The sequence below is a fragment of the Equus asinus genome, unplaced genomic scaffold (assembly GCF_041296235.1).
Source record: "Equus asinus isolate D_3611 breed Donkey unplaced genomic scaffold, EquAss-T2T_v2 contig_591, whole genome shotgun sequence".
Taxonomy (NCBI): domain Eukaryota; kingdom Metazoa; phylum Chordata; class Mammalia; order Perissodactyla; family Equidae; genus Equus; species Equus asinus.
The window spans coordinates 132,203-158,920 of record NW_027225284.1 but is presented as its reverse complement, the minus strand read 5'-3'; the positions used below and the strand labels follow the sequence as shown (position 1 = coordinate 158,920).

Below are 26,718 nucleotides of genomic sequence, written 5' to 3'. Positions count from 1 at the left end.
GTGGGACGCTGCCTCAGCGTGATTTGATGAGCAGTGTCATGTCTGCGCCCAGAATTTGAACCAACAAAACACTGGGCCGCCTGCAGCAGAGCGCGCGAACTTAACCACTTGGCCATAGGGCCAGCCCCGTTATTTTCATTTCTTATTCCAACTCGTGTTATGAGTTTGTAGTTAGAGTGATAAGATCCACTTTGCTTTGGTAGTTTCCTTACCTTTGTCCTAATGCTATAGGTGAATATTTGCTATCCTATTCTGGTTCTATTTATCTGTCTCCCTACTCTGTGGATTGTGTCCCCTTTCTCCCTTTTTTCTTTTTTCAGGTATGAGAGCCTTCTTGAGGATTTCTTGTAGTGGAGGACTTTTGGTTACAAATTCCCTTAACTTTTGTTTGTCTGGAAAAGATTTAATTTCTCCCTCACATCTGAAGGATATTCTTGCTGGATAGAGTATTCTTGGCTAAAGATTTTTATCTTTTAAAGTTTTGAATATGTCACTCCATTCTCTCCTAGCTTGTAAATTTTCTGCAGAGAAATCTGCTGAAAGTCTGATAGGAGTTCCTTTGTAGGTTATTTACTTCTGTCTTGCTGCCCTGAGTATTCTTTCTTTGTCTTTCATTTTTGCCATTTGTACTACTATATGCCTTGCAGTAGGTCTTTTCACATTGACAAATCTAGGAGATCTGAAAGCTTCCTCTACACACATTTCTCCCTCAATCCCTAGATTTGGGTAGTTCTCTTCTATAATTTCATTAAGAACACTTTCTGCTCCATTTTCCTTTTCCACGTTCTTGGGAATTCCTATTATCCATAAATTCTTTCTTCTCATTGAATCCGCTATCTCTCAGAGATTTTCCTCATTTTTTTAACTCTTAGTTCTCTTTCTTCCTCTGTCTGGAGCCATTCGGCCTGTATATCTTCAATTATGCTAATTTGCTCCTCTCTGGTGTCTACACAGGCATTCAGGGAGTCCGTATTCTGTTTTATCTGGTCCATTGTGTTTTTCATCTCTAGTTATTCTGTTTGATTCTTCTTTATAATTTCAATCTCTTTTGTGAAGTAACTCCAGAACTCGTTGGCTTGTTTCTCTATCTTTCTCTCTATCTCATTGGGTTTTTTGATTATAGCTGCTCTGAACTCATTTTCACTTAGTTTACCTATTTCTAAGTTCTCAGGACTTAATTCTGTGTTTTTATTGTTTTCCTTCTGGTCTGGAGCTTTTATAAATTGCTGGATGGTAGAGGAGCGGTTTTTTCACATGGTGGTAGAATTGAGTTGCAGTTACAGCCTGTTGCCACTATATGGGGGTTGAGAGCCGCGTGTTTTGAGCTCTCCGCCTTCGGACAAGATGGCAGCACCCAGCATTGTTTGCCAGGGGGAGGGGCTGTTTTTCTGGCTCGCCGATCTGGATTTGGATCAGTTCTGTTTTCTGGTCTCCTGAGGCCCTGGGTTTATAGGGTCCCCACACACGGAAGCTTTCCCCCATCAGCGGGTTTCCACTATACCGGCGGCAGGAGTCCTGGGCAATCCCCCGGTCACGTGGCCCCTCCCCCACTCCTTCCCTCACCTGCGGCAGTGATCCCAGACTCTAGGGGAGGGAGCGAAGTTCTCTCCTACCCTGTTCCAGCTCCTCTGAGGCCAGCAGCAGGGTCTCTGTCCTCCGTCTTTTTGATACTCTAGGTCTCTGATCTCCTGGCATTAGGTTTATTAGCTGAAATTCAGTTTTTTTTCAGTCCTTTGTTGTAGTTTGGAGGGGAGCGAGTCCCAGGTCACCTCACCCCGCCATTTTGCTCCACCCACCCCGTCCATGAGCACAATGTTTTAGACTGTAAATCGCTTGAAGGGAAGAGTAATGTCTAATTCATCTTTATAGCCCCAACACATCGTATGTAGTTTATATTCAATACCTGTTTGTTGAATGAGTGAACATAAGCATTATGCAAACACTCCTTACCACATAAGTAAACCTCCCATTTCCTTCTTGCTGCGCTGTATCAATTCTCTCTGTTTTTGTGCTTCCTTCCTATTCCTTACCATTATTACTTTATTCTCTGTCTTCAGGACCTAAATTCTTTAGCTTGATGTGGGATACGATTTAAGATTATTCTGTTTGGGAGCTGGCCCCGTGGCCAAGAGGTTGAGTTCTCATGCTGCTTTGGAGGCCTGGGGTTTCGCCACTTTGGATCCTGGGTGCGGACCCAGCACCGCTCATCAGGCCACGCTGAGGTGGTGTCCCACATAGCACAGCCAGAAGGACCTACTACAACTAGAATATACAACTGTGTGCTGGGGGGCTTTGGGGAAAAGAAGAAGTGGGGGGGAAGATTGGTAACAGATGTTAGCTCAGATGCCAATCTTTAAAAAATAAAGATTATTTTATTTGAAAACTTCAGGGAAAAAACGAGTAAATCTATAATATGTTTATTCACTTTGAGATTTTGAAAAATCACTCAAGTATCTAATTCTAGTTCACCCCAGTTATTTTACTACACAGTATAATGTCTATTATAATAGCCTATTCTTTCTTCAGTTTAACAATAAAAAACCCCACAAAACCTAACTTCTGTTTTGTTTTCCAAACCTGGCCTGTGATATTTCACTGCAATTTTTAACTTTTCTCTTAATAATGTAGCTTTAATACTCTTGACATATTCAGTGATCCATTTGGTGACTTTTCTTGTGTTCTTTGATGTTCTATTATCTGGCGACCTTAGATATCATCAAGTCCAGCCCTCCAGCCTCCCGCTCACTCTAAGTATCTTCTTGGAAAGAAGTCTTCCCCAGAGTCATTTTCTGGCTCTTTGGAGGGAGTCTCTGAGTGTCTCCTGGCCTTTCTGGGAGAATAATATCCAGGTTCTCTTAGCTCTGCTCCGTCTCTGTTCCCTTCTGTGGCTTCTTTTCCCTACCTTTCTAACAAAAACTCAGGCGTGTTCTGTGGCCTTTCTTACTTCCCCGTTGCCCTCTGACATTTGGTTCACATTTGTCTTTTGATGACAGCCATATATTTATTTTGTCTAGAGCTCTGAGTTCTAATTCATATCTTCCTAAAGATTGTTATAATGGTGTGTCTCACTGATATCTCAAATTTTAGTGTGTCTAAAACCAAGTTATTTCTTCCTACCATGGTGAATATTCCTTTTTCCAGTATTATCAGTGTTATCCTGGTCACCTAGGCTGGAAACCCAAGTCAGTTTCACCTCATCTTTTTCTGCCTTCTCTTTTGTCCCGTCATCCCCGTTTTTTATTGATGCTACCCTTTAGCATTCCATGGGTGTCATACTCAAGTCCTCATCTCTTGAATTACTGTATCATTCCCCTGGACCTGGCCCCCATGACCTGGTTTTGCTTCTTCAGTCTGTTATGCAGATTTCTGATGTCACTAAGCTTGTGTCGTGTCACTTCCTTGGACAAGATCTGGCCACTCTTAACCAGTCTAACTTGACGTCCTTCTGCTCCATGTGCGCTCCTCTCTTAAGGATAGGTTGGGCCACTTGGTATCTTTGAACACTAATGCTTATTCCCATCTTTATACCTAAGTTCATGCTGCCTTCACCACCACTTCACCCCTTTATTATGTATCTAGGCCATCTGTGGTAGATACTACACAGGAAAGGTGAGACTTCTTTGAATGTTTTAAAGAAAGAAGTATCTGAGACAGGACTCCAAAGCAGAAGTGTGTAATCACCTGCTCATCACTGGAGGTCTCCACAGAGACAAATAATTTAAATCTTTGACTTTCTTTTAATGCATTAAGAATATTTGCGGAGGCTTTACAGTGTTCTGAGCCCAGGACTGGGCTCTGAGATTAAAAGAGTAAAGAAGACATCCCTCCATACTTACTGTCTCCATGGCAACCTCCCTAGTCCAGGCCGCCTTGTCTCCATTCACATTCCTGCCCCAGCCTCCTAACTGGGCTCCTGGCTACGGTCTTGCCCCTCTCCAATCTGTTTGCCCCCCAGGGGCCCAGGTGACCCTTGAGGAAGTTCAGTCAAGCATGTCACTCTTGTCAAAGCCGTCCAATGGCTTCCCATTGCATCCCAAAAACCCACTTCTGTACCCTATCTTGTCCCATCTCTCCTTCACCAACTCTGCCACACTGCCCTTTCCATTTCTTGAACACACCAAGCTCATTTCTGCTTTGTGACTGGTGTGCTGGTTGTTCTTTAATCTGGAGTATGGTTCCCTTGGTCTTTGCAGGGCTGGCTCCCTCTTCTCCGTCCTTCCAGATCTTAGCTGAATTGGGGGACTTCCCCTGCCATCCTGCCCAAAGAGCCTGTCCTGTCCTTTCCTCTTCCCACTTCTAACACTCTGTTTAAATTGTCTGTATTACGCTTAACATGCTATGTTTCTTATTTGTTTGTCTTTTTCTCTCCTCTCACTAACTTCCTCCTCCCCGAGTCCCACCCTGTGCAGAACATAAGCTGAGAGCAGGGTCCTCATTTGCCTGTTGCGCTGCCATATCCCTAGCACCTAACGTGCTGCCTGCAGCACGACAGGCAGTCAGTTCTTTCCAACAATATTTGTGAAATGGAAGAGAGGCCCATGGTTTTAAAGATGCTACAGTGTGGTCAGAGACGCAAATAACTAGCTCAACACAGTAAGTGCTATAATAACCAGTCATATCTATAAAGACCTCTGGGTACACCGTTGAAAGGTCAATTCATTCACGGTATAGGGAAGGAAGGATCAAGTTGACAAAGCTACACTGGGAAGGTGGCAGTTGCCTTTGGTCGTGAAGGAAGAGTAGGGGCAGACTAGAACATCAGAATCAGCGAAACACAGGGAATGGCAAAGGGTAGCTGTGCATGGTGTGGAGGGCATAGTCCGTAGTTCAGCCAGAGTTAAGAGTAACTGATGGACAGAAATGAGGCTAGAGCAACACAAGTGCCGGATTATAAAGAATCGTATTCACCATGGTAAGATTTCGAACTTTGTGTAGGAAAGTGAACCTATTCTGGCAGCATTATGGAGGAGGTATTATAAAGAAGGAACAAGATGTTGAGCTCAGTTTGACTCAGACAAGGGAAGGCTTAAATAGTGAGGTGAGAAACAAGGAAACAGATGGGGTGTTCAGATAAACCATGGGTTAAAAATGTTCTTCCAGTACTTTGGATTTTATTATTTCAAGTTACACTTCCTAAAGGTTTATTTTCATCTCCTGCAGAATTTGGTTGATCTTGCAGGCAGTGAAAGAGCTGCTCAAACAGGTGCTGAAGGTAATGAAAACTCATGAAATATTTTGGTCTGAAAGTCCTCCTGTTCTTTAACAGAGTAAAAGTGCCACCATGCATTTTAGAGACTAATAAAGTAATGATGATAATTTTGTGATAAAAGTCTTTAACAGAAAAAGCAGCTTCCTTATCTGGCTTATTATCTGCTTTGTGCTGCTGTAGCGTTAGTTAAAAAGATGAAACTCTGTCGTTGACAGGATTTATAGTTGGAAAGCTCCTGAGAGTCCCATGAACACCATAATCAGTAAGGAAATTCAGAAAAGTGGCAGGATACAAAATTAATCTATAGACATGAGCACCTCCTAACACAACAGCCGGTTGGAATATTTAATGTACGAAAAGACCCCCTTTGCAATAATGACTTAAAAGGCATAATACCTAGGAAGAAACTCAACAAAAATTGTATAAGACCAAAATAAGGAAAACATTAAAACAGACCTGAAAGAGGTAACCAAACACTGAGACAAATGAAAACGCATACTTAGATGGGAAGTTTCAGAACCATAAAGATGTCAGGCCTCTCTCTGTGTTAGTTTCCTGCAGCCTGACATAGAGACACTCAGCTGAGTGTGGCCTGTACCCACCACACCAGTGGATCCTCAGACCTGTGAACAAGAAATAAATGCCTGTTGCTTTAAGCTGGCTTGTTAAACAGCAGTATTCCAGCAATAGCTGAATAACGCACCTGTGCAATAACTGCTGTTCAGAAGGATTTGTTGCAGTATTTTTTGTGTACATGGCAGATTGAACACCTGCATGTCCCTCAGCAGGGTGCTAGGTAAATAAATTCTGATACATCCATACAATGGAATTCTATGCTGTAAAAAAGAGTGAAAAAGACCAATGTTTACCAATAAGATAGATGATATATTGCCAAGTGAAAAAAGCAAAGTGCAAAATAGTGTGTAAAGTATGTTACTATTTATGTAAAGAAGAAAGGGGAAAAATTAATACGTATGAACTTGTATTTCTAAAAATCTCTAGAAGAATAAACTAATAATAGTTCTTGGTTAGAGCGATAGGAACTGGTTGAAAGGAGAATAAAGTGAGAGAAACCTTTTTCAGTAGACTTCCGTTTAAGACATGTGAGCATATTAACAGTTTAAAAATAAGGACTTTTGGTTGTGAACCTCTAGGAACTAACTTGGTTGCACGTCATTAGTTGCCTGTATTGGAGGTTTGGAAAAATAGATTTGAATTGAGGAGTTCGAGGAGCTCTTTTAGGACGTGGTGCAGACATGGGCTTTCCTGCATTCTTATTCTTTTCTTAGTCGTCTTTTTCGAGCTGTTTCTCTTGGGTGAGAGCCTTTCTGCTTCACGTGATGGGTGGGAGGAAGGGAAGGGCGCCTGTCAGCAGTGGGAGGAAAGGTGGGCGCAGATCTAATTTGAAGCACAGACTGTAGCATCTGACCCTGCAATTTCTAATTTCTCCCATAAATTACTGATAAATAAGTTCATCATCTAGTACAGGGGCCAATTTGTTTTCTTATTTATTTAATAAATGCAGGTGTGCGACTCAAGGAAGGCTGTAATATAAATCGTAGCTTATTTATTTTGGGACAAGTGATCAAGAAACTTAGTGATGGACAAGTTGGGTAAGTTTGTCCCATTGTACATTTACCTATTAATGCTTACGTTTTTCATTAGGTTGAAAATTATGATATTTCAGTGACACTCAAATAAATGTACTGATACCCCTGTATGTTCAAAAGCTTCTGTGATTCTATGAGCATGCGTTGCTTCTTATATGTATGACCGTGACCTACTAAATTTACTTTATATTTTAAATATTTTCTAGTTAGTAGTTTTGCTCTGCCTCAAGTAACCAGTAAAGAATGAATTTTTTAAACTGTAGCAAATTTAAGGTTCTGCGTTAAAAATAAACCACTTTTGTTATATAAAAAGTTTTACTCTTTTTCTCCCCAAACTCATCTCTCACTAAGTGGTTTCATAAATTATCGAGATAGCAAATTAACACGAATTCTCCAGAATTCCTTGGGAGGAAATGCAAAAACACGCATTATCTGCACAATTACTCCAGTGTCTTTGGATGAAACCCTGACTACTCTCCAGGTGAGTTTGATTTTTATCTCGAATCAATATGGGGGAAATCATCTTTCAGAAGGAAAAATTAGCTACTAAAATTAGGTGTAATTTTTTGTAATTGACATAACATACCTGTTAAAATAAAATTGGTGTGTCTACTAAATAGCATTCCTTAATCTTCCCAAACTTCAATCATTCATATCCTGCCTCCCCAATTTTTGCCACATCCAACAATATTTTATTGAAATTGACTTGATTTTTTCTTAAATAACTCACTTTTTAAATTTAACTTATTATAAAAGGAAACTTTCTATCAGTCCCATAAATGAAAAACTGGTTATCACTTGGAACAAACAGAAGGTGACCCAAAAAATGGGTGTGCGTGTTTATAACAAAATAATTCTTAAGTTCCTGCTAACAAATTGTTGCCTGCCTTTGCTCTGAGCCTAAGGCCTGTATTTTCTGTTTTCAAAAGAAAAGAAGAATGAGAACTGTCAGTAGAATAGCTGTCTCAATGAAGGGTTCAGTGTTATTTAATGGGCACCCTCACGTACCCAGTTAAAGTTACTTTTGACACTCATGCTCTAAGAAACATCACTTTAAGTAGCTATTGAGCGCTGGATCAAGGTTCTGTCAGAGAAACAAAGGTAGGAGATAGCGTTCCTGGCTTCACAGAATTTATAGTCTTATAGTGAAGATAAGACCTGTCTTCCAGCGTGATTTCCTTGGATTAAAAGTTAAGTGGCTAATAAGTAGGACAGAGTTCAAAGGAAGGAGAGGTGCTTTTGACTGGAAGTGAAGCTTCAGCGCAGAGGGAGCATTTGCCCTGGACTTTGAGGAGTAGATGGATTCCAGTGAGCCAGGGTGTGTAGGCTCTCTGTTGGCATCTGTCTTCAAGATATTTCTCTGACCCTCCTGAAGACTAGTGGCAAAGGTAAGTTATGGACATTGTTACAGGGACGTAGAATGCTGTGTGTTCAGAAGCTGTAAGCCACCTGGGAAGCTTTTACTGATGTTTCTTTACAAAAGAAAATTACAAGAAACCTAAATATTAATTAAACTAATCTTTTGGTGTCAACGTTTAACACTCTTGTATTTTTTCCCAGTTTGCCAGCACTGCTAAATATATGAAGAATACTCCTTATGTCAATGAGGTGTCTAGTGATGAAGCTCTCCTGAAAAGATATAGAAAAGAAATAATGGATCTTAAAAAACAATTAGAGGAGGTATGTATGAACTGTGTATTTCAGTAAAGAATAGAGATGGATTTAGAATTGAGATCTGCCTACATGCCCAGAGACTCTTAAATCCTCAATATCTGAGTTCTACAATCTAAATTTAAAACAAGTAGTTTTTAACTAAGGAGAAATCAACCCGTAAAAACTTTACTATAAACTGCAAGATTTGGTTTCTTGAAATTATTTTAGATTTTGTTTTTCATTTCCAAAGGGCAAAATTTGAGATTTTCAAATGGGCCAAGTAGAGATACGTTTTTTTAAGAGATAAAAACTGTCACAAATACAGAGAATTAGGTTAAAAAGAGAGACGATGAATAGTGTTTAAAACTACTTTGTTTCATTTTACATTATCTTGAATTCCTCTTCTAGCCCTAAGATAGCAATCTAATAAGATAGCATAATTGCTTGTCATTACCATTTGTTTGTTTAAACCATCATGGTCCCCAGTCTGTAAAAAACTTACATTTTACTGATCTTTTTAAAAATGACCTAAAATGTCAAATGGCGGTCTTAGAAGGATCTCTCTTCCTTTGCTATAGGTATTCAAGTCTCTGCTTTATGATTTCTCTGCCTATTTATATATTTTTAGTCAATTAATAGAATTGCTTTAACAGCATTGATATAATCTTATACATGGCATATAGAATAGTGACATGAGGAGAAATGTATATTTTACCCTATTATAAGTTTGAGAAATTATTGATTATGGTAACTGCATATTGGTGTTCTGCAGGTAGGGCATATTTTATTTCAATAAAATTAAAATTCTCAGGCCAGCCCTGTGGCCTAGTGGTTAAGTTTGTTGCACTCCACTTTGGCAGCCCGGGTTCAGTTGCCATCCGCAGACCTACACCACTTGGCGGCCATGCTGTCCTGTTGTCCCATGTACAAAATGGAGGAAGATAGGCACAGATGTTAGCTCAGGGCAAATCCCTTTCAAGCAGAAAGAGAAAGATAGGTACAGATGTTAGCTCAAGGTGAATCTTCCTCAGCAAAAAAAAAAGAAAAGAAAAATTCTCAAAACTCACATACAAATTTATATTTTTTTAAACTATACTTTCAAGGTTTTAAAACCTACCTACATTTATTAATGTAACCCAATATTACATTCTTTAGGTTTCTTTAGAGACTCGGGCCCAGGCAATGGAAAAAGACCAATTGGCCCAACTTTTGGAAGAAAAAGATTTGCTTCAAAAAGTGCAGATTGAGAAAATTCAAAACTTAACACGAATGCTAGTGACCTCTTCTTCCCTCACATCACAACAGGAATTAAAAGTAAAATTTAAAAGACAACAGCTTCTTTTCTTCTTCTTTTTTATTATTGTTTTTTTTAATTGCAGTAACTTTGGTTTATAACAGTATATAAATTTCAGGTGTATATCGTTATATTTCAATTCCTATGTAGATTATATCATGCTGACCACCAAAAGACTAATTACCATCACCACACATGTGCCTAATCATGCCTTTCAACCTCTTCTCTCCCCCTTTCCCCTCTGGTAACCACCAATCCAATCTCTGTTGCTATGGGATTGTCTTTTGTTGTTTTTATCTTCTATTTGTGAGTGAGATCATACAATGTTTGACTTTCTCCCTCTGACTTTTTACTCTCAGCAGCAATACCCTCAAGGTCCATCCTTGTTGTCACAATTAGCCAGATTTCATCCTTTTTTATGGCTGAGTAGTATTCCCTTGTGTATATATACCACATCTTCTTCATCCATTCATCCCTTGACGGGCACCTAAGTTGCTTCCAAGTCTTGGCTATTGTGAATAAGCCTACAGTGAACATAGGAGTGCATGTATCTTTACGCATTCACGTTTTGACGTTCTTTGGATAAATACCCAAGAGTGGAATAGCTGGATCATATGGTAGGTCTAGTCTTAATTTTTTGAGCCATCTCCATACTGTTTTCCATAGTGACTGCACCAGTTTGCACTCCCACCAGCAGTGTATGAGGGTTCCCTTCTCTCTACATCCTCTCCAACACTTATTGTTTCCAGTCTTGTTAATTATAGCCATTCTGACAAGAGTGAGGTGATATCTCATTATAGCTTTGATTTGCATTTCTCTGATAGTGATGTTGAACATCTTTTCATGTGCCTGTTGGCCATCCGTATATCTTCTTTGGAGAAATCTCCATTCAGATCTTTTGCACATTTTTGAACTGGGTTTTTGGTTTTTTTGTTGTTGAGATGTATGAGTTCTTTGTATATTTTGGATATTCACCCCTTTTTTGATATATGGTTTACAAACATCTTCTCCCAATTGTTAGGCTGTCTTTTCCTTTTCTTGATGGCTTCCTTTGCTGTGCAGAAGCTTTTTAGTTTGATGTAGTCCCATTTGTTTATTTTTTATATTGTTTCTCTTGCCCAGTCAGGCATGGTATTTGAAAATATGCTGCTAAGACCGATGTCAAAGAGTGTACTGCCTATGTTTTCTACTAGAAGTTTCGTGGTTTCAGGTCTTAGATTCAAGTCTTAAATCCATTTTGAGTTGATTTTTGTGCATGGTGTAAGGTAATGGTCTACTTTCATTCTTGGGCATGTGGCTGTCCAGGTTTCCCAACACCATTTATTGAAGAGACTCTACTTTCTCCATTGTATGCTCTTGGCTCCCCTGTCAAAAATTAGCTGTCCATAGATGTGTGGGTTGATTTCTGGACTCCTGGACTCTGGATTCTGTTCCATTGATCTGTGTGTCTGTTTTTATGCCATACCATGCTGTTTTGGTTACTATAGCTTTGTAGTATATTTTGAAATCAGGGAGTGTGACGCCTCCAGCTTTGTTCTTTTTTCTCAGGGTTCCTTTGGCTATTCTGCGTCTTTTGTTGTTCCATATAAATTGTAGGATTCTTTGTTCTATTTCTGTGAAAAATGTTGTTGGAAATTTGATTGGGATTGCACTGAATCTGTAGATTACTTTAGGAAGTATGGACATTTTAACTATGTTTATTCTTCCAATCCAAGAGCATGGAATAGCCTTCCATTTCTTTACATCTTCTTCAATTTCTTTCAACAATGTTTTATAGTTTTCAGTGTACAAACCTTTCACCTCCTTGGTTAAGTTTATTCCTAGATATTTTATTCTTTTTTGTTGCAACTGTAAATGGGATTATATTCTTAATTTCTCTTTCTGCCACTTCCTTGTTAGTGTATAGAAACGCAACTGATTTTTGTATGTTGATTTTGCATCCTGAAACTTTGCCGTATTTGTTTATTAGTTCGAGAAGTTTTTGGTGGGTTCTTAAGGGTCTTCTATATATAAAATCATGTCATCTGCAGCTAGTGACAGTTTCACTTCTTCCTTTCCAATCTGACCGCTGTTTATTTCGTTTTCTTTCCTGATTGCTCTGGCTAGGACTTCCAATACTATGTTAAATAAGAGTGGTGACAGTGGGCATCCTTGTCTGGTTTCTGTTCTTAGAGGGATAGCTTTCAGTTTTTCTCCATTGAGAATGATATTAGCTGTGGGTTTGTCATATATCAGCTTTATTATGTTGAAGTACTTTCCTTCTATACCCAATTTATTTAGAGTTTTTATCATAAATGGATGCTATATCTTGTCAAACGCTGTCTCTGCATCTATTGAGATGATCATGGGATTTTTATTTTTCATTTTTGTTAATGTGGTGTATCACGTTAATAGATTTGCAGATGTTGAACCATCCCTGCATCCCTGGAATAAATCCCACTTGATCATGGTGTATGAAATTTTTAATGTATTGTTGTAGTTGATTTGCTAGTATTTTGTTGAGGATTTTTGCATCGATGTTCATCAGTGATATGAGCCTGTAATTTTCTTCTTTTGTGTTGTCCTTGTCTGCTTTTGGTATCAGGATGATGTTGACTTCGTAAAATGAATTTGGAAGCTTCCTCTCTTCTTCAATTTTTTGGAAGAGTTTGAGAAGGATAGGATTAAGTCTTTGAATGTTTGGTATAATTCACCAGGGAAGCCGTCTGGTCCTGGACTTTTATCTTTTGGGAGGTTTTTGATAACTGTTTCAATCTCCTTACTGGTGATCGGTCTATTCACATTCTCTACTTCTTCTTGATTCAGTTTTGGAAGGTTGTATTAGTCTAAGAATTTATCTATTTCTTCTAGATTATCCAGTTTGTTAGCGTATAGCTTTTCATAGTATTCTTTTATAATCTTTTGTATTTCTGAGGTATCTGTTGTAATTTCTCCTCTTTGATTTCTGATTTTATTTATCTGAGCCTTCTCTTTTTTTCTTGGTGAGTCTAGCTAAAGGTTCGTCGATGTTGTTTATCTTTTCAAAGAATCAGCGCTGAGTTTCATTGATTTTTTTTCCTGGTTTTTTTTAGTCTCTATTTCATTTATTTCTGCTCTGATTTTTATTACTTCCTTCCTTCTACTGATTTTGGGCTTTGTTCTTCTTTTTCCAGTTCCTTTAGGTGCACTGTTAGACTGTTTATTTGGGATTTTTCTTCTTTGTTGAGGTAGGCCTGTATTGATATAAACTTCCCTCTTAAAACCGCTTTTGCTGTATCACATAGACTTTGGCCTGTCGTAGTTTCATTTTCATTTGTCTCCAGATATTCTTGATTTCTCATTTGATTTCTTCTTTGACTCAATTGTTGTTCAATAGCATTTTGTTTAAGCTCCATCCATTTGTGGCTTTTCTGATTTTCTTCCTGTAGTTGATTTCTAGTTTCATACCATTGTGGTCAGAAAAGATGCTGGGTATTTTTTCAGTCTTCTTAAATTTATTGAGACTTGTTTTGTGGTCTAATATGTGATCTGTCCTGGAGAATGTTCCATGTCCGTTTGAAAAGAATGTGTATTCTGCAGGTTTGGGATGGAATGTTCTATACATGTGTACTAAGTCCATCTGGTCTAATATGTCATTTAAGGCCAACGTTTCCTTATTGATCTTTTGTTTTGATGATCTCTCCTTTGGTGTAAGTGGATTGTTAAAGTCCTCTACTATTATTGTGTTGCTATTTCTCCTTTTATGTCTGTTAATAATTGCTTTATATGTCGAGGTGCTGTTATGTTGGGTGCATAGATATTTGTAAATGTTAAATATTCTTGTTGGATCATTCCCTTTATCATTATGTAGTGCCCTTTGTCTGTTGTTACAGTTTTTATTTTAAAGTCTATGTTTTCTGATATGAATATTGCTACCTCAGCTTTCTTTTCATTGCCATTTTCATGGAGTATCTTTTTCCATTCCTTCTCTTTCAGTTTGTGAGTGTCTTTAAGTCTGAAATGCATCTCTTGTATGCAGCACATATATGGGTCTTATTTTTTTTATGAAAGATGACAGCTTAAACTTGATATATAGGGAATAGAATTGGTATTCTTATATGCTTATTATATAGCTATGTGTTTCTTATCCTTTGATACAGTATATTTTAGGAAAGAACCTTTTGTGTATTTGCCTATACCTCAACAACACCTAGAACGTTCATTAAAAATACTTAACCCTGATTCCCATATGAAGAGATCCTAATTCAGAAAGTCTGGGATGTAGTCAAGGAATCTATTTGCACTATACTTCTTATGAAATTCTAATGAAATTGATTAGGTGATTGGAAACCACAGGTGTCTAGAGTATGTGGTAATATTTTCTATTTAATGAAACAGAAATAGTAATCTCAGGAAAATTTATCTAGACTATAAATCAACATAGTAATCAAAATTCTGGCTTCCAGTCTGTGTGCTTTTGTTTTTACCAGAGTAGGGGTTTATTTATCCAGCAGATGTTTTGGGGAGTGATAGTGTCATGGTTAAGAGAATGGCCTCTGGAGCTGGACTTTCTGGATTTGAATCCCAGTTCTGTCAATTCCTAACTCTCGACCTTGGGCCCTTTCTTAAATACTTTTTGCTGCAGTTTCCTTATCTGTGAGAAAGCTTGATCCTCACCTCATAGGACTGATGTGACAATTAAGTGAAGTGATATATAGAATGTGCTTAACACTATACTCTCCATACAGCAAATCCTCAATAAGTGTATGCTGTTAAGATTATTATTAATAGACGCTACCTTTAAGTCCACCATACCAGGTAAATGGAAGGCATCAAAACCATCTGTTGGCTCAGCCATGAGTAGGAAACAGCCCAAGGAAAGGGGTAGGGAAAAGTATGCCGGTTAGACATCTACATGTACAAAAGCTTGGAGTCGTGAGAAAACATATTTCTTGGACTTAAAATATTCTGGTGGCAGGGGCATTTAAACCACATTGTAGGATTCGAACATTGCATTATGCTAAGGATATGGGAAAGCCTTGTAGGTAACATGATTGGAATTGCTGTTTAGAAAGATGTGGCTACTGTGTACCTACAATTGATTGGGCCTCCACAAGGCTTGTGGCTCTGGAGATGGAAAAAAATGGGTAAATTGGAGAGCTATTTGGGAGACAGACTCGACAGAACTTTGTGATTGTTTCAACATGGGGACATGGAAAGGGAGAAGGAAGCATCTAGAATGACATGCACACATTACTGGGCTTGCTGGATAGCTGGTAGCAGTATTTGTTGAGTTAAGGAACATTGAGTGAAGAGCAGTGGAGCTGTCCAGTGTTTTATTTGGGTCAGCTCTAGTTTAAGGTGTCAGGCAGTTGAAAATGCAAATATATGAAAATCAAGTGAAAGATCTGGGATGGAGATATCAATTTGGGCATTAACTACTGCAAATCCAAATTAAAGTCGTGAGAATGGATGAGCTTGCTCTGGGAGCATGTTGAGAATGAAAAGAACAGAGGGCCAAAGATAAGATCCTCCCAAACAACTTTTTAGGTAAAAGCAAAACAGAGGAATGCCTAAAGGAGCCCAGGTTTAGCTCTAGAGTTAAGAAAGAAACCAGGTGAATGTGGTAAACTAAAAGAAGAGAATGTTGCATAGAGAGGTCACATTCTATGTCAGTGATGTCACGTTCTGCTGAGAAGTTAAATAAGACAAATATAGACTAAAACTTTTTGGATTTAGAAACAAGAAGCTCCTTTGCAAAAACAATTTGAGTTATGTATTGGGAATGAAAGCCACCTTGCAGTAGGCTGAGATGGCCCAAAGGCGTAGGATCTTGAATACAGTAGAAGGGTCTGGCCTTAGATAGAAGGAGAAACACTCCTTCATTATAACAAGGACAGAGGAAAAGGGTAGGAATCAATGCAAGTAATGCTTTTGTAAGTTTAGGCTTGTATTTTCTTTGTGAAATAGGAGGTTTAATTTTTCTTCTGTGGTGGCTGGAGATGGTAGAGACACAGTTTGTAGACCTGCTAAGGGTTTGAAATAGTCTCGCCTTTGTAGGGAATGGAAAAGAAAGCCAACGAGGGGGCAAGGAGTCTTGCCAGGCAGCCTTAAGGGCCCAGGTGATGTTGGTAGCCAGTCTTCTGGCTGTCCACACAGTGTTCAGGAGGCTAATAAAAGCTCAGATGGCAGTGTAATTCATCTGAGTGTACATTGTGATAGGATAGGTGTGGGGAACACAGAATGGGTCTAATAGTTTGAGACCATTGACCCAAAAATGTGATTGAACTGGTGATCTATAGAATCTAAGATGATGGGATGAGAGCCCAAAGGTAGCTGGCAGAAAGAAAACAGTGGATCAAGAGACTAGATGTCCCTCTTAAGCTAACTAGCTATAATGGGATTAACTGAATCACTGGGGTGGAAGGAGTTCTAGGTTTATGAGTTTCAGATGACAGGGTCCAGTGGCTTTGGGAGCGAATGGAGTTGAGCTGAAGGTCATGGGAATCAAGGATTTATATATGAATGTGCTTTTGCAGAGCAGGCTGTGGAAAGGGCTGGCCATTTCAAGCAGAAGCCATATATTCTGGGGACAACAGATAATCTTGACAGGCAACGCAGTGGAATGGGTGGTGGATAAGGTCTGAAGTTACAAGCATGGGCTCAGCCACCAATTGGCTGTATGACTGTACACAACTCATGTAAACTTTTTGGACACTCAGGCATCTATAAAGTGGATGTAGTAAGAGAGGATTGTTGAGAGGATCAAAAAAGATGAGATAATGCTTGTTCTAGTAAAGGGACAAGAGAGGAATATACCTGTAAAATATGGAAAAACACTTAGGCGGTGGTCAGAGAAAGAGAAAGCAGTAAAGCCAAGTGAGTGATGAGGACAGCTAGCTGGGTGGGACAAGAACCAGGAGACAGAGGTATCCCAGGAGGGATGAGGAAGAAGTAGAGAGACGAGGAAGAAGAGAACATAGAAACTAAAAGAAAATGTTGGCTAGAGAGAAGGAAGGAGTGAAGGGTTTGTTTTTGAAAAAATCAAAAGCAGAAAACAGAGGCTTGAGCATTCTTAAAGCCCAGTGGAAGAAGGTAGTGAAGACGACAGATGAACAGATACCTGAGGGAACAGAGTCCCAAGGGAGAACGGAAGGAACAAGATTAGGAGCGCTGGTTGGATCGTGAGCTTTATAAACTGGCAAAGAATTGGCATGGGAATGGCCCTGTGGAAGATTTACTTGCTGAGGGAAGTTCAAATGGGCTGCCTGTCTGTTCCTTCCCAGTTAAGGCTGGGTTCCCAGAAGTGCTTTTGGTCACTATGTTGGTGGCTGTGCTGTCTTCTGTAACACCAGATTACTTGAAGGATTGATACTTAACTAATTCCTTTCAGTAAATTTGCAGAAATTCTTGTAAGTAAGCCTTCAAATACAAAATGAAATTTAAATAATAGTTTCATCAAATTTATTATGAAGTTAACACTAATTTGAAAAGTTTGAATATGTTTTCTTATCTCAGGATGTCCTTAGACTGATAAGATATTAAACTAGGCTGAATAAGAATTCTACCAAGTCAATGGTTGTTAAAAATGGAAACTAGTTCCCTTGTTTTATGATGTTTGAGCCAGATGTGTGTGAGGTAATTTTGATTTCTTCTTCTTTAGGCTAAAAAAAAACGAGGAGTCACTTGGTGTGTTGGCAAAATTAACAAAATGAAGGATTCAAACTATGTAAATGAGTTTAATGTACCAGAGAATGTAACAACAAAGACACATAAGTCTGCTCTAACTTTAGGAGGAGAAATTGATGAATGTGAGTTCTTCTTCAACTACTTTTAATTATAAAAGTATCCCTATAAAGAGAGACTTTATTTATAACTCAGTTAATGTGATAAACACAGTTAAATAAAATGTATGTATTTTAGATGTGATTACGATGATAAAAATAAGTAATTTTAAGAAAGTGAACATTGATGAAGTTCTCTATTTTTTCCAGATCTCTTAAGAATGATGTGCTGTAGTTGAAACATTTGAGACAGATATTTTTATTTTTTGTTTTTGTTTTAATCACTGCTCATTAAGTTAGTACCCATATAATGTCTGGCTTAAACTTTGCTAATCTTGAAAGGGTAGCATTTACACAGGAATCTGTTGCAAAGTTTGTCTCTAACATTATAAGTATTTTTTAGGGGCATTTAAAAATCTGCTTACAATGATTAAATCTCAAATTTAGAATTTGTCCTTTTAACCTATACAGTCGCACGTTGATTAATGATGGGACGTGTTCTGAGAAGTGCATCTTTAGGCAATTTTGTTGTTGTGTGAACATCACAGAGTGCACTTACACAAACCTAGGTGGTACAGCCTGCTACACACCTGGGCTCTGTGGTACTAATCTTGTGGGACGCCTGTTGTATATGCAGTCCGTCCTTGACTGAAACGTCCTTATGCCGTGCATGAATGTGTTGTACTAAGGATCCTACATTTTATCACTAATTCTAACCAGTGATCTTAATTCGCACGAGTATATAAATGATCACATCTGTTTATATATTCTTGGCATTCATACTGTGAGCACATATTAACTAATTTGAGCTTATTACCTCAGATCAGAATTTTTTTAATCTTTAATTTGAGTTTTAGGAAACTTAATAACATGTTTATGGATAAATTTCTTTTCCCCCTAATTATAGCTCTCTATTCAGAGTCTGATATTTTCAGTAACACTCTTGATACATTAACTGAGACAGAGTGGAATCCAGCAACAAAACTACTAAGTCAGGTAACTTAAATGTATTTTACAGAACATTATCCTTTTACTCTTCTTTAAATTCATTTGTTATTGATGTTTGCTGTTGTGGCACATTTCTAGCTCTGACTGTTTCAGTAGTAGTTGAGGTTCTTATTAAGGCTTCCCCAACTTGTTACACTCCTCGTTGGTAACTGTGGCATACAGAGAGAGGCTAAACATTTCCTAAAGTATGGTAATAGGTAAACCTTTGCTTCTAGTTTTTACCAGCAGATCTTGGTATCTATGATTTTTTGGTAAGTTTCTGTTTTGCCTTGGGCCATCCCTTGAAGGTAAAAAGGGCTGATTTTAAAAGTATCAAAATTCTCAGGCATAAAGTAGAATGGTGTATCAGGGAAGGGTAATATTGCCAAATAATGCTGAAAAATGAAAGTAAATAAAATTATATAGTCTTATGAAAACTTTAAGAAATAAGGAATACTGTAGTGAATACTTTAGTAAGTTTAGATTCCATGTTTGCTTTCTAGGCTGCTAATATTCAAAGAAATATAACATAGTCATATAAATGTATTTGTTAAAGAAAATTTCATTTTAATTTTGAAATAAAATTGCAGTGATTCTTGGGAATTGTTATTATCATTAGCTAACCATTATAATTAGTTGTAATGGTTCTTATAATTAATTATTATGGGGAATTATATGCTTTTGTGTCCCTAAAACACTCTGGAAGGTTTGTTGTTTTTTTCAAATCCCTAGTGTTGGTTTAGTTTCTTTTAACTCATGGCTTACTCTTCCTCATGATGGAACAGAAAGCAGAAACAGGCCTCTGTTCAGCACGGTGAGGCCTGGCAGCCGTTGGAGTTTTAGAAGTCAATAAATAATGGCTCCGTGTCACTTCCTAAATTCAGAGCTGTCTGAGAAATTAAACAGGAGTCAAGCAGGTGGAGAATTACATTATTAGCTTTATTACCAAGGAGCTTAAGGATCTGTGGTCAGATGACTTCCCATTATGTGCCCTACTCCTACTCCCGACTGAATTTTAAGTCAGGCACAGGCAGAGCATTTGTTTATATGATCTTTCTTTCTTTCTTTCTTTCTTTTTTAATTCTATCTCTTTGAAAATAGTCTTCCTCTATTCTATGTTAGCTAGTTTACCAAAAGGCAGACCTTCTGTTATGCTGTGGATCAAGCTAGACCATTGGGAAGATATTGGAGAATGGCCCAAACTACCAAATGATTCAAGGTTAAATGAATTATTTGACTAATCCAGATTTTAGTTAACAAAACAAAGAACTTGAATCCTCTCTGACTTGAAAATCTGGTTTTGTTTATAATAGGAAAACTTAGAAAGTGAGTTGAATTCACTTCGTGCTAACTATGATAGTCTGGTACTAGACTATGAACAACTAAGAAGAGAAAATGAAGAAATGGAATCGAAATTAAAAGAAAAGAATGATTTGCATGAATTTGAGGCTCTAGAAAGAAAAGCGGAAAAAGATCAAGAGGTAAAAGATGAAAAGATGTGGAAACACAAAACTAAACTAAAACTACACTTTGTGTGTGTGTGAGGAAGATTGGCCCTGAGCTAACATCTGCTGCTAATCTTCCTCTTTTTTTTGCTTGAGGAAGATTGTCCCTGAGCTAACATCTGTGCTGGTCTCCCTCTATTTTGTATGTGGGACACCATCACAGCATGGCTTGACGAGTGCTATGTAGGTCTGCACCTGGCATCCAAACCCATGGAGTGCACAAACTTAACCACTACACCACCAGGCTGGACCCTAAAACCACACTTTTAAAAGTATCATTTTCTTAAAGATGTTTATTTCTAAGGTTGATATATTGAAAACCCAACCATTTTCCATTTGTACACACAATTTAGAGAATTTAAGAAATAATCAGTTCATTTATATTGCTTTAAAAATAGTTAAATCATAATTGTTTCACTTGTGCTTGTGTGCAAGAAGAGGAAGGAATCAAAAACATCTTTGAGCAGGTTTGGTGAATCTGCCTATTGATGAATTAATCTTGAAGAAATTATTTCCTGATAATTTGTATGTTATCAATACTTTATTGAGTATACCAGAATTGCTGCCTAGAGCATAGCTGTTTCCTTCTGAGACCAATATGAATTTTAATATCTAGTGAATGTTTTATGTATGGATACTACATATTAATGGACTTCATTTTCTTTAGAAAGTATGTACCTAAGTAGTTAGAACATTATTAGAATAGCTGGGAAAGCTGATTTTGCATGTTTCTTTTTCCATAAGAGAGTTATTGTAAAAATTAGTATAACTAATATGAAGTAGTTTTAATGGAATTTTTAGAAATGAAACAGATTAGTTAAATTTTCTCAGTGTATAATGTTAGGCTACATGTTAAGAGAACCTAATCCCCAAATCATCAGACTTTGGAGACAGAAATTGTCCAAAAGATTCAAGAGATTTCTTAGTGCAGAGAGTCGTTAACTTAGAGTTTATAGACACGATGAAATTATTTTGCAGAAGTTTTGAACTCACTCATTTTTTGGGAACGAGAATCCATAGCTGTTATCATACTTGTGAAGTGATCTGTGATTCCCTCCAAAATTAAGAGCCAGTGTTTGGTGTGGTTAAAGTATGAGTTAATTTGCAGCTGCTTCTCAGATTTCTGTATGAATAGCCCAAAGGGACACAATCATTTTTCCTCTGTGTCATTGTTTAGTTTCTCACCCTCTTTTCCTTTTTAAAAGGAAAAAAGAATCCTGTGCCAAATATGTTATTTCCATTCTACCTACAAATTAGTTAATCCTACATTTCATAGGTATTATATCCTAAGACGCAAAAGTTTGTAAGTTCTCCAGAGTTTCATTTTACCTTTTTTAATATTCTCATATTGACAAAATGCAAAATGTCATGAAAAAAACAGTGGACTTCAGTCAGTAAAACTGGATTTTATTGAGAGGAGGTGGTCTGGCGTCATGGTTAAGAACAGGTTCTCTGGGGCCAGACTCCATGGATTTAAGCCCCAGTTTTGCTGCTCCCGACCTCACTGCGGATTCAAGCCTGGCACGCATTATTGACAAGGCCTTGAGCAAGCACCGAATTTCATAGGGCTTCCTTCCTGCGCGTCTCCACCCCTGAGGTTAGATCAGGTGCTTGCCAAGGCCCCTTCAAACTCCAAAATTTCATCTAAGTTTTTGTGTATTTCTTATTATAAATAATATGACGTAAAATTAACTTCGGGCATAAGTGTAGCAGTAATTTCTCTAATTTTTTATTACGTCATTTATATGTTCAATTAGTAAAAACTGAAGCTCACTGAATTGTCACACTCAAAAAGATTACAAAATAACAGAATGTATGACTTGAATCTCACATCTGGATTTTTTTTTCTTTTTTAACCACAGTCAAAGGGGAAAATAATCCTATTCTCTTCAGTTTTTCTTGGACATAAATTGAAATTCTAGGTTCTGTAAGGTAACATAAAAGATTAAGTAATAAAAACTTATTCTTTTCAAAGACAGTTTTACAATATCCATTCCATTTTAAACTGAAAATATTGTAAGTTTATGTGTATGCAGTAAAATATGTTCCAAAACATATATTTTGGGGAAAAGTTTAACCAAAAAAGAGTAAAAGTCAAATTATGGCTTTAGGACCTATGTCATTGCTCTGGTTTGCCAAAGGGTTTCACCAAAAATCACCAAAGCTGTGGATAATTCTCAAGTGGGAATATCATAATATAGGATGTTTAAATAGTGATTTTAGAGGGAGAAATAAGGTCAGTATCATCAAGCTCAGGGAACAAGAGAAATTTCAGTCCTGCTGCTTAAGAAAACAATGCAGATTTCAGCTCTAAGTTTCAGCAGGTGAAATGAAATACTTAAGTTCTTAAGACAAAAACTTGATTTATTTAATTTTATAATTTTCACAACTTGGAGATTTTTGTCTTAAGAACTTAAGTATTTCATTTCACCTGCGGAAAATTACAGCTGAAATCTACATTGTTTTCTTAAGCAGCAACAGATTAACTTTTGATCGTATTGTACACTTTATGCTCAGCATCTTAAACAATATGTTATTGGAAGGTTACACTCAGATCTTTACAAAAGTTGCTTCATCTTTTTCTGTTTATGAGAACCAATACTTCAAATGAAGTGCTATTTCAAATGAGAAGTGGGAGAATTTTTCCTTCTAAATCTTTATTTTCTAAATATTTTCCAAAATTAAGAATGATCATTTAGTTCTTTCTTTTTGGTAAATGTGCTTTTCTTGCACAAAAATTAGAAATAGGCAGTTTTCTTGCACGAAAGTTAGAAACAGAGAAGAAGAGGTAAAAGATGAAGCCAGTTTAAATTACAACCTATACAAATGTCTAAAACTTTGCCAAACAATTGGGCAGCCACTCACCACATGTGGCAGCTGGGCACTTGAATTGGGGCCAGTCTGAATTGACTTCAGTATGAAAAAAGAATGTAAAATATTTCATTTTTTTTATATTGATTACATGAAGAAATGACAATATTTTGGATATATTAGGTTAAATAAAATGTATTATTAAAATTAATTCTACCTGTTTTATTTTTTAATGTGGCTACTAGTAAATTTTAAATTACAAATTTGGCTCACATTATATTTCTGTTGGATGATACTGCCCTAAAATAAGAACGTCAACACTAGTCTGAAATCTGAAACTAGTTTAGGATGGAAACAGCCAGTCACTTGCATTCTACTAGAATTTGCTTTTACTCTTTAAGGACTCATCTGATTATTAAGATTAAATAATTCTAAAGAAAAATATGTTTATCTTAGGAAATTGTAGTTTACTTGTTTTGAACACAAAAGTTTATGGTACTGAGATAGTTAATGCTATAGCTATTTTGATAGAAAGGAAACTTTAATAGAAATACTTATATCTTTAAGTATTCTTTATACTTTTAGACAGTTGGACAATGTAAAGCGATAACATCATCTTTCCAATATTCCCTGTGGAATAAACCAACAGGGTAGATAGTTGGTAATGCTGTGCATACCTCTGTAGCTTTGGTGAGCACCACATGGAACCAGCCTAATCCAAACCTGCATTCCAGATCACAACGCATTAACAAGCACGCCAGTGTAAAGCTAAATGGCTAATTCATGGGAAGAAAAAATCTTACGGGGTAAATACATTTATGCATTTAACTTACCCAAAACAAAAATCTATTCAGAGAATGTTTTTTAAAAGTTTGATTACAGTTCATCTCCTCCAAGTGATGCCTACTAATGTACTTTTGATGTTATTGTAACTTTATTAACAGATGATGTAACTGTTATTTGGGTTATGCTGAGGTTTTCTTCTTTGTTTTGTGGGGTTTTGGGATTTTTCGTTTGGTTAGTTGGGTTTGGTCTTTTGGGAGAGTTTTTGTATTTTTAAATAATGAGGTGCTCTGCTGCAGTAGCTTGAACAGTTATCTCTCAGCCCTTCTTACTGTGTTAGGTGATTCTGAAGCAGTGAATGAATGCTGTCTTTTTTTTTTTTTTGCTCTGTTTAACTATTGGTTTGCTCTGTTGCCTGTTCACATGCTCTTACAGATGCAACTAATTCATGAAATTTCCAACTTAAATAAAGAATTTAGTTAAGCATGCAGAAGTGTATAATCAAGATCTTGAGGTGAGCTTTTATGTTGATATTTCTGTTGATAAGGGACTAGAGCTATAAAATATACATCATATGTAATTGAACATGATTTCAGAAAAGAGAAGGAATTATATTTAAGTATCAACTTTTAAATTTTACTGTCTAAACTATTAAATGTAAATTCTTTTTAATCCCTTAGAATTTAGATCCAATTAAATTGTGTTTCACTCTCCTTTGATTCTTTTAGAATGAACTAAGTTCAAAAGTAGAGCTGCTTAGAGAAAAGGAAGACCAGATTAAAAAGCTACAGAAATACATAGACACTCAAAAATCAGAAAATGTGAACATGGACTTGTCATACTCATCGGTAAAAATCAGGTTTATTTTGTTGTGTAATCATGTTGGCATTTATAGTGTACCATCACCATCATCATAGCAAATGCTTACGTTGAGCCTACTGTGTGCCGAGCATTGTTGTAGTTGTTTTACATTTAGTATTTTATTTAATCCTATCAGTAACCCTATGGGAAAGGGACTGTTGGTATCATTGCCATTCTACAGATAAAGAATCGCTCAGAGAGTTGAGGACATCATTCTTTGAGTGCATGTAAGTAAGTTAGGAGTGAGCTTCCATTAAAAACCAGTAATTCAAAAAACATTTTAATTTTTTTCAATTGTTTTATACAAATGCATGAAGAAGTATGTAGTTGATCTCAGCCAAGATATCAGATCTTGGCATTAAGTAACATTTGAATCTCATGGTGAAATTGTTAAATTTTTTTATTTGCTTTCAATCCACCTGATTACTTCAAGAAAGTATCTGATTCTAGTTTTTAACACCCTTTTTTAAAAGGCAACAGTTTCTAGCTAGAATTTTTTTCTTTTTTTAAAGATTGGCACTTGAGCTCACATCTGTTGCCACTCGTCGTCATCATTTTTTTTTTCTTCTTCTTCTCCCCAAAGCCCCCCAGTACATAGTTGTATGTTCTAGTTGTGGGTCCTTCTGTCTGTGGCATGTGTGATGCTGCCTCAGCATGGCCTGATGAGTGATGCCATGTCCGCACCCAGGGTCCGAACCAGCAAAACCCCGGGCCACTGAAGTGGAGCTCGTGAACTTAACCACTCGGCCACGGGGCTGTCCACTAGCTAGAATTTTTTTAATCTTAGTTTCTGTTGTTCTTTTGTTTTCATTTGAACTTGTCAGAGTACTTTTTGTTACCTTCTATTAATCACAAATGATTCTTTTTAAAAGTGTTGTTACTGTTTGGAGGCCCTGGGAAGAAAGGTACTTTCATATAATCTTCGAGTGTCTACTGACAGAGTGGCAAGCAGAATTGCCCACTTTTTAAAAGTTGTTCTTTATTTCTTTCTCTTTATTCATTCATTCATTCATTCATGCATTAATGTTTTCCCAAGGACATATGGTTGAATTCATGTCAGCTAAAGTCATGTTAAAATGCTACTTCTCTTTAAAAATGACACAGTGGATCTTTTTATGTATTTATCAGTTATATTTTCTCTTCTGTGAGTTGCCTGTTCGTATCTTTTCTCTCTTTTTCTTTTGGATTGTTTGTCTTTTTTTTTTCAGTTTGTGATTTAATATTCTTAATTTTAACTATTAATTGCTCACCTGTCATGTTTTGGAGAGAATAATTTAAAAATACGTAGGAAACTTTAACAGGCTAGCTGAGCAACAATTGTGTTAATCTTTTTTAAACAATAACAGATTTCTTAAATTACAGTACTTCTATATATATAGTGCTTTTATAATTTGGAAAAAGATAACCAGAATTTTTAAAAATATTTTTATTTTCGAAAATGTCATTTCTTTTCATCTATCCTAAAAAAAATTTGGTGATTAACGTATTTTCACCATTTTTGATTTGTTAGGAATGACATCTGTGTGTGTGTTCTCTAAAGTCTTTTCCAACTCTAAGAAAGTTAGCTTTCAGGAAATCCTTTTTGTTGTGTGTATAGGAAAACATTCAAGACCTCAAACAGATGAAACAGACTCTGTTCGATGCTGAGGCTGTAGCCCTCGATGCCAAGAGAGAAGCAGCCTGTCTCAGGAGTGAAAATCTGGAGCTGAAAGAGAAAATGGTAAGTGATTTTTGTTATATTTATAATAAAGCAGTTGTAATGATCACTACATTTTTGTGAATTTGTATTGTTTCTCTCATAGAAAGAACTTGCAAGTGCATGCAAGCAAATGGAAAATGATATTCAGTTATATCAAAGGCAGTTGGAGGCAAAGAAGAAAATGCAAGTTGATCTGGAGAAAGAATTACAATCTTCTTTTAATGAAATAGCAAAACTCACCTGCCTTATAGATGGAAAAGTTCCAAAAGGTATTTTATAATTTCAGACTTACCTCTTTGCAAATCCAACTGCCTAAAGGATTTTGCACCTCCATTCCAATGATTAAAAGTCCATTGTTCTCTGATGTTTGTAAGTAGCCTAATATTAAATTTCAATATCATTTGGTGTCAGTATTTATAAGTGTTTCCATGGACTTCAAATTATAAAGGTTTAAGAATTATTTTTCAAATGAATTGGACCCGATCTTGAAAAAGGTGATTCAAGAACTTTTAACAATTGGATTACCTGTTGACCAACACTGGTTCTTTCTTTAATAAATTTTAT

The 26,718-nt window shown here is 36.9% G+C and overlaps 1 protein-coding gene across 1 annotated transcript in view; it reads left to right on the top strand.

Annotated features, from left to right (window-relative positions):
• LOC139044108 (centromere-associated protein E-like) overlaps nt 1-26,718 on the top strand; it is a 79,526-nt gene that overhangs the window by 10,953 nt on the left and 41,855 nt on the right. The window contains exons 9-19 of the mRNA XM_070503668.1: nt 5,161-5,212; nt 6,735-6,822; nt 7,171-7,300; nt 8,380-8,499; nt 9,628-9,786; nt 17,388-17,535; nt 18,416-18,504; nt 19,809-19,976; nt 24,323-24,442; nt 26,053-26,175; nt 26,258-26,423. Coding sequence (XP_070359769.1) covers nt 5,161-5,212; nt 6,735-6,822; nt 7,171-7,300; nt 8,380-8,499; nt 9,628-9,786; nt 17,388-17,535; nt 18,416-18,504; nt 19,809-19,976; nt 24,323-24,442; nt 26,053-26,175; nt 26,258-26,423 — 1,363 coding nt within the window. The remainder of the gene's footprint in view (nt 1-5,160; nt 5,213-6,734; nt 6,823-7,170; nt 7,301-8,379; nt 8,500-9,627; nt 9,787-17,387; nt 17,536-18,415; nt 18,505-19,808; nt 19,977-24,322; nt 24,443-26,052; nt 26,176-26,257; nt 26,424-26,718) is intronic.